The sequence below is a fragment of the Ursus americanus genome, chromosome 4, assembly GCF_024610735.1.
Source record: "Ursus americanus isolate L20-20 chromosome 4, mUrsAme1.1.p, whole genome shotgun sequence".
Taxonomy (NCBI): Eukaryota; Metazoa; Chordata; class Mammalia; order Carnivora; family Ursidae; genus Ursus; species Ursus americanus.
The window spans coordinates 97,647,344-97,659,662 of NC_142130.1; the positions used below are offsets into that span (position 1 = coordinate 97,647,344).

At 61.2% G+C, this 12,319-nt stretch overlaps 1 protein-coding gene across 13 annotated transcripts in view; it reads left to right on the forward strand.

Annotated features, from left to right (window-relative positions):
• Positions 1–7,687: 7,687 nt before the first annotated feature.
• The window catches only part of TRPM2 (transient receptor potential cation channel subfamily M member 2), a 54,901-nt gene continuing 50,269 nt past the window's right edge, over positions 7,688–12,319 (forward strand). For 3 of the 13 annotated variants that reach the window (XR_006776008.2, XM_045776360.2, XM_045776369.2), the window contains exons 1-2: positions 8,449–8,585; positions 11,379–11,651. Coding sequence is in view for 10 of the 13 variants with exons in the window: in XM_045776360.2 (XP_045632316.1) it covers positions 11,487–11,651 (165 nt within the window). In the remaining 3 variants the exon portion in view is untranslated. Of the gene's footprint in view, positions 8,033–8,447; positions 8,586–9,198; positions 9,268–11,378; positions 11,652–12,319 lie in introns of those variants that run through there. The other 10 variants (XR_006776007.2, XM_045776371.2, XM_045776363.2 and 7 more) reach the window with 9 other exon arrangements.

The window sequence follows — 12,319 nt, forward strand, 5'->3', positions numbered from 1 at the left end:
GACCGTCCAGGTCTCAGGGCAGGACAGAACATCTCTCATGGTGGAATCCTGCAGTCACAAGGTTTGGGTAGTGGCCTGCAGGGGCACTGTGGGGCCATCCCATGGAAGAAACAGTTCAGGAATAGGATGGTCAGGAGGCTGGGGAATGAGGGAGGGTGCTCAGGGTGGCCATGATTGAGTCAGTGTAAGATTTGGGAGCATAGGGGTTTCAGAGCAGCGCATTCTGAGTTCTTAGCCTTCGAGCAGGCAGAGAATGATGTAACCAATGAGGCTTGACCTAAGAGAAATGTAGACACGAGTTCAGCCTCACTGAGTGGCAGGAAGCTTCCAGGAGGCCCGGGCTATGGGAGCTTGCAGAGGGCTTTTGGCTGTCCCAACTTGAAAGCCACATCAGGTGACAGGGACAAAGCAGGGGCTGCCAGGAGCTGTGAAGAGCAGGCTGAGCCAAGAGGTGTGTAGAAGCACCCAGAGAGTCTGCCCACGCTGTGGACGACGGTGCTGCCGCCAGACAGAAGCAAGTGTCCGCAGAAACTGGTTCTGGGGAAGATTGAGTGGGCTCGCGGCTGTATGTTGTATCTTGTGGCTGTGAGCCAGTGGCTGACGGGAAGGGGGCTTGGGAGTTGCTGGCCCTGCTGGCCCCCACCTGGCTGGGGTGGCCCCTCCCCCTCCTACCCGGACCAGTATGGTCCATGCAAAGGGACCAGTCCAGGTGGGGTGTGAGCCATGCCAGGTAGGGCTGTGAGACAGACCCCGGCTCTCAGGACAGGGCTGCACCTGGAGTTTTCTGTAGCTGATAGGGGTGATGGGGGAAAGAGGTGTGGAGACCCTGCGAGTCTGCCTGGAGTAGGTCAAGGCCCTCAGGTTCAGGGTGGTGTGGATTTCCCTGCACCAATCACTGGGGAACAGGAAGCACTTGTCCCTGAGTCCAGGCAGCCTGGGCCTCTGGCAGGAGACCTCTCAGCTGAAGGGGAGGAGCGGCACCTGTCGGGCACCCTCACAGAGGGAAAGGGGGCGAACTGTGCTTACAGCTCTCTAGCCTCTGGGGGCCTCTTCAGCCCCTGCCACCTCTGTTTGGCTGTTCAAAAGGGTGACTGGGGTGTGAGCCAGTTGACAATCCCGGTGACTCAGGTGACACTTGTAAGGTGAAGATTTGATAAGTAGAAGTGTGGTGGTTTGGGTTGTGTCATGGTGCATTCCCAGAATTCCCTTCCCTGTGTAGCTCGAGGCAGGACTGGACTCCAAGACATTCACATGCACTTTGGAAGGTGGAAGAGGAGCAGAGAAGGCCGTCCTGTGCAGAAATGGAGAGAGATGGATGGATGCAGAAGAATGGGGTTGAGGGTCAGGGGTCTTCCCCGAAGTGTGTCTCTTCTTCCCGACAGTGGCCCTACCCGCCACCAGCATCCTTTGTTGCAAACTCACAGTGGCAGAGCTCTGAAGGGGCCACTGCTTTCCACGGACCTCTCCATCCACCCCCCTTGTGGTCCCACTTGCAGAGCTGGACCTGCCCAGCTCCCCAGCTTCCCTGCAAGCTCCCTCCTTGGCACCTGCCTCCCTGGGGAGGGCTGCTTATTGCCCCCCCCCACTGCATTTCTCCGGCTTTTCCTGGATTTCCATGTCCCTAGCTCCCTTCCACAATTGTGTAAAGTTGTGACACATTTCATATTTCCTCATGCTCATAGGGCTTTTGCTTCTTGGAATGAACCTGACAGGCAGAAATGCAACACAAACTTGCTTAAACCGAAAACGAAACGTTGGTTCATGTGACCAAGAAGCCAAGGGGAGTGGCTTCAAGCGGGGCTGGATCCAGGACCTCAGTCTTCGTTACCACCCTCCCAGCCCTCAGTTGCCCATGTCGGATGCCGTCTACCCTCTGCTCAAGTCCAGCAGCCAGAAAGCTTTCTCCCAGTGACTTGGGTGCATGTTTGGGTATCGGCCTGGCATTGCCCTGTGCTACCGTGATCCCAACTACGCCTGGCTCTGCAAGGCAGACTGCTGGCCTGAGCCACATGCCCGAGGCATGATGGGAGGGTGCATGATGGGAGGGGAGGTAACCCAGAGGAACACCCGAGAAAAAGAGAACCTGCTGCTTCGGGCTGGTGGTGCCGCGGGAAAGATGACAGCCTGCATGCACTTTGCCTTTGGCTGGTCACCACATCCTTCCTCGTGTCCCCTGCACACACTTCCTTATTCCTGGGGAAACTCCCGTCTCTCAGTGGTCTGTCTGGGGTCTGCTCACAGGGTGGTCACGCAGCTGGTGTCCTGGGGTTGTCATGGTGGCCCCAGCTACAAGAGCACAGTCTCCTCCCTCCACCCCCCTTCCCTCTTGTTCTAGCTGAGCTGAGTTCTGAACTTCGTTTCCGCCAGTACTGTATGCCAGGCCCACGTGGCTCTCCCAGAACTCCCGCAAGCTGCCTTTCTGGTACCCACAGCGACAGCGCCTCCTCCTTAGGGCTCTTTGAAGTCCTCGGCTGGAGGGGAATGGGAGGGCCTTCCAGGGGCTGGAAGTGCGGTCATCCCTCTGCCTGGGTCCTGGGGCCCTGTGAAGTTTTGGGGATGGCACTCCTCTAGCAGGGGTGACTAGGACCCAGGGTAGGGGCCTGCTCTCCTCTCTACAGCCCGACAGCTCAGGCTTCTTCCAGGGGCCTGCCCCACAGTGGGTAGGGACTGAGGCGCAGGGGAAAGTTTGGGGCACTTGGGCTGGACCATGGGGCAGAGAGGAAGGTCCTGGGGTGTGGAGGGTGGAATGTCCTCTAGGCATGAGCTCTGCTTCTCCAATGGCAGCAGAAACTCACTAGTGAACAAGGTGACCCTGGGGTGGACAGTCCCCAGGCCTGCCTGTTCTCCTCCTGCCCGGTTTTATGTTGGAGACTCACCCCCTCTGTATTTCAGCCACTCTGCCTCCAGACTGCCCTCAGCTGAGACCCTCCCAGGAACTGGCCCTCTGCAGGGGAGCTGCCCCGCCCCAGGGCATGGGCCCTGGCCTATCACTGGTGGGGGGTCCAGAGGCAGACCCCTGGGGCTCAGGTGCACAGCTGGAGGGCCACCGGCCTCAGAGCTCCCTGTGGGCCCCACTCCCGGGAGAGCACAGGACTCAGCCTGGCCCAGAGCTGCTGCCCAGTCTCCCGGGGGCGCTGTCCAGCACTCCCTGCTGTGGGGAGTCACCCGCTGGTGTGGGCAGGGCTGCCTCTCACGAGTACTGCTGAGGGCAACAAGCTGCTGTCTGTGCTCTCCTCGATGCCCTGGGAGGGAGACTGCATGCTGGGCCCGCTGGCCACGGTGTTCTGACCACACAGGGCCTAGGTGATGACCCAGACCTGCCCCAGGCTCTGCCCCAGCTTCCCCTGCCCTCCGTCTGCCCTCCCCCGGTTCCACCATCGAACCTTTCCAGCTGTATCGGTTACCGTGGCTGCATAACAAACAGCCCCAGATGTAGCAGCTCACAGCTGTAGAGGTTACCATCTTACCGCTCCCGAGGGGTGGGGGTCTGGGAGCCGCTGGGGGCCTGGCTTGGGGCCTCTGCAGAGGTCAAGCTGTGGGTCAGGGCTGCCACCTCTGGTGACCCAAGCGGGGTTTTCCAAGCTTGTTCACGAGGCTGTGGGCAGGAAGCTTCACTTACCACACGGCCTCCGGGGAGTGAGTGGTGAGAGAGGGGGAGAAATTCAACACAAACTCAGGGATGGAAGCCTGGGCACCGTAGCCCGTCCCCTTGGAGGCGACCCGCCGTCCGTCATGCACAGGGGACAGCACGGCAGGACCAGTGGGGGCCCCCTTGAGCCGCTGCCCCATGCCAGGCACTGCCCTCAACTCCACATGGCTCTGGGCTCCTAAGCTGGGGGTGCCCTGAGCCACCCCGCCAGAGGCTCCTGTGGGAAACAGCTTCTCCCCGGCTTCTGGGTGTGCTGGGGCCACAGCCCTCAGGTGCAGGCTCCTTGGGGTGGCCTTCCAGGGGCCGCCCCCTCCAGTGACGGACTGATCAACGTGGGGCATCAAGGCCTAGCCCCTCACTCGACTTGGGGGCCTCTGGGGTGCAGGCAGCCTGCTGTGTGGGCCATACAGAGGTGGAGGGAGGGTAATAAGCCTCAGTAGGAAAAACACCCCACAGTGTTCTGGAGCAAGTCTGTGCCATCTGAGTGGGGGCTATCCACACTTTGGAAGCCCTGGTAGACACTGTGACCAGGCGGCCAGCCCCATCGTGCCTGGGTGTGCATGAGGCCCAAGGTGGACCAGCTCCCCCCACGGAGCACCAGCTTCTCTGCTCTGTGGGGGAGGGGACGAGCACTGACATCAGAGCATGTGTGGAATCATGGCTGGAATGGTCTGATGCTCTGGTGGGGGCCCAAGGGGAGGAAGACTGGAAAACCAGGGGCAAGGGGATCTGGAAGAGACACTGGGAGTGGGCAGCAGGGCGGAGATCCTCCTACCCCCCGTTAAGGCCCACCAGGGCATCCACCGTGGACGAGGTGCTGGACAGCTCGGGAGGGAAAGTCCTTGGCCAGTTGGTGTCCATCAGCATCTGTCCTGAGCCGGGTCTGGGCTGTGGGTGGATCAGGAAGGGCATAGCCACGAAGGCCCAGACAGAGGCCACACACCACAGCAAGGAACAGGACGGCAATGCTTTCCCACAGAACGGACACATTCTGGGTCTGAGCTTGCCCTTCCTGCCTGTGGGGCCTCAGCCAGCACTGTGGTCTGAGGGCCCATGGTGGTTTGACCCACCAGCACAGGGTCCCAAACAACATTGTGTCAGAGAAAGGGACCTGCTTCCCAGCCAGGAGGCCCTTCAAGGTCTGGCCCCTGCTTTTGCCTCCCCTCATCTCCTGCCATAGTCCCCCGGCACACTCTGCTGGCCATGGTGGCCTTCCTGTTCCTCAAACACACAGACTTGAGTTCACCTCAGGGCCTTTGCACCTGCTCTTCCCTGACATTGACTCCCCTTATTCCCCAGCTCCTGCCCTGCTGAGTTCATCAGATTTTATGACACACAACCTGAAGCTGTCGATGCCACTCTCCCGTAGAGACCTGGGCTCCCGTTCTTCCAGAGCCCGTGCCCCTAAACAGGATCTGGGCACCATAAGGCTTCAGGAGATGCCTGGGGATGGGCTGAGCAAGATGAACGCTGGGTCTGCAGGTGCCTTTGGACCCTGTCAGGGGTCCTTGGAATGGTCCTTAGTTTCCCCGAGTCACAGATCCCTCATCAGGGAATGGGCATGAGAAGGTTTCCTGGCACGTCACATTGTGAGGACCGCAAATGTGCATGGGGCGCGTGGTGTGGTTCTTGGCACGGAGGGTGCACGCTAAGTGAATAAGCCTCGCTGACCCCTCTGCTGGAGGGTGCCCCCGGCTGGTGCTGAGAGAGGTCAGGAAGGACGGGCCGCAGGCATGTTTCAGATCCCCGCGGCTAACCACAGAAGATGCTGGCAGAAAGAAGAGTGGCCTGTGTGTGTTCATCTCATGCGGTGACCGGAGAGGTCCTGTGGGGCCCGGGGTCATCTCCAGCTCGGTCCCCATCACTGTTTGCTCAGAAACACCCAGGCTGCTCTGGCTCTCGGGGAGGGCTGCAGAGACCAGGAGGGCCGCGGCCGCGCTCCTTACTTGCAGAGTATCTGCCCGCGCACCCTGGCTCCCAGTTCACCTTCGCATCTCATGGGGAGCTCTTTTCCAGGAGCGTTTGGGAGTGCAGCTGGTCTGTTGTCCTCAGACACGAAGAGGTGAAGGAAAACAACGGTGTTCCCAGCAGGAAACCCACCTCTCTCCGTGCTTGCTCTAGACCAGGGGTCTGGAAACGCAGCCGCTGCCTGTTTTTGTCAATAAAGTTTTATTGGCACACAGCCACACCCATCCATTTACCTGCGGCCAATGGCTGCTTTCCGGCTGCAGGGGCCAGAGTTGAGCAGTTAAGAGGAGATCCTGGGCCGAAAAGGCCTGAAATCTTTACCAGGTGGCCGGACAGAAATTTGCAGCCCCTGCCCTAGACCCTGGCCGTGTTGTCTCCCCAGCCCTCGGAGCCGCGCCAGGAGCCCGCAGCTGAGCTGCTCTGCTCCTGTGTATTATTCATGACCAGAGCAAGCCGATGCCAAGCGGTCAGGCTGCTCCCTTTTTCACGGATTGCGGTTTTCTTTCTGCTGCTGGAGGTTTTATCTCGGACATGTTGTCCATGTCGGAAAAAGTCCTCTGCTTTGCATTTCCTTTATCTGAACTTGAGACAATGCGCAATCAACATCACTCACCCTTGCAGGGCTCCTGCTTTATGGTCAAATGCCTTTTTATTTTTACGGGAAGGATGTTTCATAAGTGCTCTTGCAATGGCGTCCTGGCAGATGGAACGTGGCCTTCTTGTGAAATGTGTGGTTTCTCTTTAGAAGGGAAGGAGCCACATGGGGGACAGCACGAGCACAGATGTCGGGTCAGCAGCCCATTCGTGAACGACTTCCCCTCAGCGACGTTCCCACAGAGGCCCTGGGATACTTGGAAGCACACGGCAGTCCGTCCGTGCCGCCCGCCAGACTCGGCAATCGCGACTGTGTCATGAAATATTAACACACACCCATGCACGCACACACACACACCGCGTGCTTTTAGTCCATGAGATGGCTCGCAGGCCCGACGGCACCCGGGGAAGGAGCGGCGGACGGGGCTCTGGACACAGCCGCACACGCTGGTGGGTCTCTGCTTCCTCTGCTGGTTACCTGGGGCCTGAGACCCCTCTCCAGGGCAGCGGCAGCTGTCAAATGCCTGAGCTGGCTGGCTCGGAGTGCCACAGTGACAGGCGGGCTGGCCTCCGCAGGTGTCTCGGGCCCGTGGCGGCCACGCTCGCTGCTGTCCGCTCTCCGCCTCCGCGGTGCTCAGCTTCGGGGAGCAGGTCTGTCAGCGCCCTGAGAAATCCCTCAAGTGCCGGCCTATATGAGCGGCTCTGGTGGGTTCTGACACCTTCTCCAAGCTGCACAGAGACCTCCAGAGGGTGGGACAGTGAGACGGGGTCCCGTGGACCCACAGCACTGTGGCTGGTTCCGTCGTGGAGACGCAGGGGTAGATAAAGGCCAGGGGTCTTCCAGTACAGGGTGTTGCGGGCAGGAATTTGGACACTAGGTCAGCACGGCCGGGGAGGAAGTGAGGGGGTGGCCAGTCAGCCAGGGGTCAGCCGGCAGTCCCCCGCCCCTTGGTCAGAGAGGCCCAGGGCCTGGGAGTGGCTGCGGGACACTGTGGGCTGGTGGCTGGAAAGGAGAGGGCAGTGGCCTTTGTGAGGTGAGAGCCCTGTGAGGATGGTGTGGACCTTTAGGAAAGCTGCTATCAGCTTTTTTTTGGTGGGGGGGGGGTTCAGAATTCCTTGTCGTTCCTCCAGTCAGGAGGACTGAGAAGGGCCAGGGCAACCAGGGTGGAGTTCAGACATCTGTGGGGCCCCGTGGCCGGCACCTGCCACATGGGTGCTCTGTGGTTCAAGCTTTCGGGCTCTTCCTGCCCTCCTGGGTCCTGCCTTACTGGGAATGATCTACTGGCTTTGGGTCCTGCCGGGAGGACTGGGGGGAGGGTAGCGTCTGGAAGCTTGGTGGAGGAGGTTCTGAGGCCTGTAGGGAGGTGGCTCACCCAGGCCCCAGGCCCACTTGGGTCTCCTGCCTTGCCTACCACCTGTGCCCCCCACCCCCGCCTCCCCTCCCAGCCCAGCGTGGTTTAGGGCTTGGGGAGAATTGCTGCCGGCCAGCCTTTCAAGGAGAAGCTGGCCCCTCAGGAGGCAAGCACCTGCCTAAGAGCCGGGTCTAGGGGTCTCTGGGAAGGCAGAACCCTGCAGACAGGGCGTCTCTGAGTCCCCATGTCCTTGGCTCTCTTGCTGGCGCGGGACTCTGCAGGCTGAGCTCTCTGGGCCAGTGACGCAGAGCGTGCTGCGCGGGGCGCAGGCTCAGCCCGAGATGCGGGCGGCCCCACGGGGCCAGCTGGCGGTCGTGCACAGCGGCGCAAGTGAGGTGGGGACAGGGACCCGCTCCCAGCAGGTACGCATTCCCTTGCCGGGACGGACGACACCGGGGTGCGGAGACAGGTAGCAGGACTGGCGCAGGCGGGTGGAGGGGAGCGCGGGCGGGGGGAGGGGAGCGTGCGCGGGTTGGGAGGAGGGTATCCCAGGATCCAAGGGCGCGGATCGGGCTGCAGGCACTAGCAGAGCGCAGGCTAGGATGCGTGCGCCACCGGCTGCGGGGAGCTGGTGCGGGCGCGGGGCCCAAGCTGGGGTGCCGCGGGGATGCGGGGTCGAGGGCAAGCTCCGGGGAGGGGATGCAGGCCTGGGCGCGGGCAGGAGCGTGGAGTGCAGGGACCCAGGCTGCAGGCGGGGTGCGGGCCCCCGCTGGGCTGCGGCAAGGCCAGGGCGGTCTGTGGGGGGCGACTTACCCGGCCTGGGAGATCCGCAACTTGGCCCATCTGGGACTTAGGCTCTGACCACAACTTCCCCACCCCCATCCCCCAAGGCTATGGGGCCCAGGGCTGTTGGCTGGCACTTCCTTCGTCCTTCATCCAGTGTATGGCTGTTTTTAGTCTTCGAAGTGTTTTCACAGCCTGGATTTCAGCGGGCCGCTGACCTGGGGAGCTGCAGGGAACAGGTACACGGTCTAGAAAGAGAAGTAGAGAGGCGGGTGGTGGGGGCCCCTGGCCAGCCTGTCCTCATAGCCTCACCGATGAAGTCTGTTGGTTGAGCCTTTCGGGCTGGGGTGGGTGGGTGTGAGGAGGAGACCCTGTTTCGGTGATTTCCCACGGTCCCGGCCCCAGGTGGCCGCTCTAAGCCGCGGTCCTCAGTACTTTCACTCCGTTTGGACCTGGTGTCTCCTCCTGATGCCACCAGGGGCACCGTCTTTCAGGGCACCCCCTGGACCGCGGGAGCCGGGGGATGAGGGGCGCTGCCGTGGGGCTCCCTCCCCGTGCACCTGTGCTTGTGGCCCACGGCCCCATCTGAGGATTGCTTGTGGCAGGGCTCAGATTTGGACATCGGCCCAGCTCGGCCCGGACCGTTCAGGCCCGCTCGCTCCGTGGCGACAGCTTCGCGTTCCATCTGGGGGCTGGTACCAAATGACATTTATAGAGGTGCTTTTTGTGCATTTCAGAAACATTTATATAGCTACCCTGATTCCATATATTTATTAGAATTAGTGTTTATACCATGATGTTCTACTTTTTGAGTCCATTGATTGTGTTTGGGATGTTTTCCTACTTTTTAAGGAAACACTTCCAAACTTTCAGCAAAGTGAAGTTTTACCGCGAGCACCTGCACGTGCACTTCGTGCCACAGTAAGTGCAGCCCGTGCGCTGACACCATCTGTGTCGTCCCGCGTCTGCGCGCCTGCCTTCTTGGAAGTCCTTTCCCTTCAAAGTGTTCTTAACACCCCCTGTGCTGTTGTGCATGGAGAATCAGACTGCGAACCAGGGTGACCACAGCTGCTTTCGGGGGAAATGTGAAGAAAGACTGATGGGCGGATTTGGGGGAGAACCTCAGAGAAGGCTGGAGGGGGGACTCTGTAAGGTCATGGTCAGCCCTGGGTTTCCAGACTCTTCCAGGGCTCAGACTGTGGGGTGGGGGAGGGGGGAGGAGAGGTGGGGAGGAGAGGGAGGGTCGGGCCACTGTCACCAGGCGCAAGCGAGGCGGGGGGGGGGGGGGAGGCTGCCCAGGGCCCTTCGAGTCTGACGGGTGCTGGGCAGGGGGCTGGTGTCGATCAGTTCTTGGGGTCTGAGGGCAGCTGGGGTTTGGGAAAGTCTGCACGGGACCCCAGGGGGAGTCTCACAAAGGGCCTGTGGAGGGAGCGGCCGAGAGTGTCTTCACGCGGAGGCCTTCACAGCACGAGCCCGCAGTCTGAGCACCGGGCACCCTATCTGGAGGCGGGAAGCCCCTTTGGTTCAGGTCCCTGCAGACTAGCGGGCGGACCGAGATTTCCGAGCCTCGCTCTCCTCTTCGGTCACTAGGAACATTTCTCGCTTAACTGCTTCCCTTGGAAGCTGGTTGTGGGGCCCGGTGAGCTCCTCTTTAGGACTGCCGATGGCCCTGTGGAGGCCACGCTCGGGTGAGGCATGGTAGCCACCGCGAGGGCTGGCCAGAGGCCCCGGGAGGGACGGCGGCCTATTGCGGCTTGGCTCAGCGGTGTGTCCGTCTGGGCTGCTGTACCCACAGGACCGGCAGCTGGTGAATGACAGTTCATTCTCACAGTGCTGGAGGCCCAAGTCTGAGATCAGGGTGCCAGCACAGGTGGTGGGGACCCCCTTCTGGGCCCTCACAGTGGGGAAGGGGCAGGAGGGCTCCCTGGGGTCTCCTTCCTAAGGGCACTCACCCCCATTATGAGGGCTCCCCCTCCTGCCCTAATCACCTCCCAAAGGCCCAGCCACCTCCTGCCATCACCTTTGGGGCTCGCCGTCAGCCTATGAACTTCAGGGGAGCACATTCAGACCCTAGCATCCCACTCCTGGCCCCCCCAAAGTCATGTCCTTCCGCATGAGAAATACATTCACTCCATCCCAACAGCCCGAGTTTTAACTCATTCCAGCCTCGACTCCAAAGTCTGAGTTGGAGTCCGATCTAAATCTCGTCTAAGTCAGGTGGGGGAGACCCCAGGTACGTTCGTGCAGGGGCAGACTCCGCTCCAGCTGCGAGGCTGTCCCGAATGCAACGGTGGGGCCCGGGACAGACATTCCCATCCCCAAGGGGAGTAACTGGGAGGAAGGATGGGGTGACGGGGCTGACCAAACCAGAAACATGAAGGCCTTTGGCCTGGTGGTCCTGCCAGACGTCTTGCTGGACATAGCCCCCTGCAGCCCCCACCTGCTGGTGGTTCTACTGGTTTGGGGTCGTCCCACCCCACCGCTCCACTGGGCATTGCCCCAACAGTGGCCTTCTCCCTGGATCATGTGCCCAAGGCTCCGGGTGGCCCCATCCTTTAAAGTCTGGGTGGAGGTGGCCGTGATGGTACATGGTGCCAGGTGCCACCAACCTGGGCCACAAGGGGCCCGCTGGGGCGGCACCTGGGACTCTTGCATGGCTCGCTGCTGGAATCAGAGAAGCGAGCCCAAGATGGGAGGGGTGCAGGGCAGCTGCGGCTCCTCCTTCGAAATCGTTCTGCCCCCTCCCCCGCCGAACTCTGGGCCCGTGCAGGAGGGCAGCCCCATGATCTCCATGCTAGGAGCAGCAGGGGTGGGGAAACAGTTTTTTCTTGGGACCTTCGTGGTGACCTGAAGTCACTACCATTACAGATGGGCACCTGGGCCCTGGGCTCGTGCGAGTGCTTCCAGACCGCCCAGGGATCCCAGCTGGGGGACAGAGCGTGGGCGACAGGATAAGTGTGCAGACCCATGAGGGGAGACACATGCCTGCTCCTCTCAGACACCTGCCTCATTTCCTCTCTGACCTATTCCAGCAGCCGTCCATGATGTCCTTCCAGAATCTTCAGCCTCGTGAGCTGGAGGAAAGGCTGTCCTGACGGGGACAGGAGACCGAGGAAGCTGGAGTGGGAGCAGGCCACAGGATGGAGCCCCCAACCCTGAGGAAAGCCGGCTCCAAGCAGGAGGAGGGCTTTGGGGTGCAGCCCAGCAGCATGGCTGACCTGGGCATGGTCCCCAGTCTCCGGCGCAGCAACAGCAGTCTCTCCAAGACCAGGAGGTTGCATCACTTGTTCAGCAACAGTGCAAAGGTAGGCTTCTGGGGGTTAGCTGGTCCCCCTCGTGCAGGTCCACCAGAGCCCTGTGGGGCACCGTGACCACCAAAGAGGGCTGTGTTTCCCACCTGGGCAGAGGCTCAGCGGAGCTGGGGGGAGGGGGCCTGGAGAGAATGGTAAGCGGCCAGGTCTGTCCCCTCCCATGGACGGCACGACCCCTCCATGTTCTTGGTCTGGTTGGGAGGGTGCTGGGTAAGCACTTCGGTCCTGTCCGGGGCCAGACTCACGGGAAGCCGTCACCCCTGACCTCCCTGATTTGACTGGGAGGGCCCTGAACACTACCTAAGTCCTGGATCAGATTCCTGGAGGCCTGGGACAGAACTGTGCACAAGGGCGCCTTTGACATGTGCAGCCCCTGGTCATATCGGCTTGCTGTGTCGCCAGGACGGAGGCAGGTGTCCAGACGCTTTCTGCCGCATGGCTCTGTTCTCGAGGAAGGCAGTGTTGACAGAGAAACTGAAGTTCTGGGATACTCGAGTGGGGCTCGGGATGAAGTGGTCCCCCTGTCAGCACCCACACCTGAGAGCCTCGGCCAGCGCCCCCACCCCCGGGAAGAGGCCCCCGAAGCTGGACAGGGAGCTCAGCAGTGTCTGGGAGCAGCGTAGGGTGTGCTCCCCCGAATAGTGCTGTGATTGCTCAGAGGT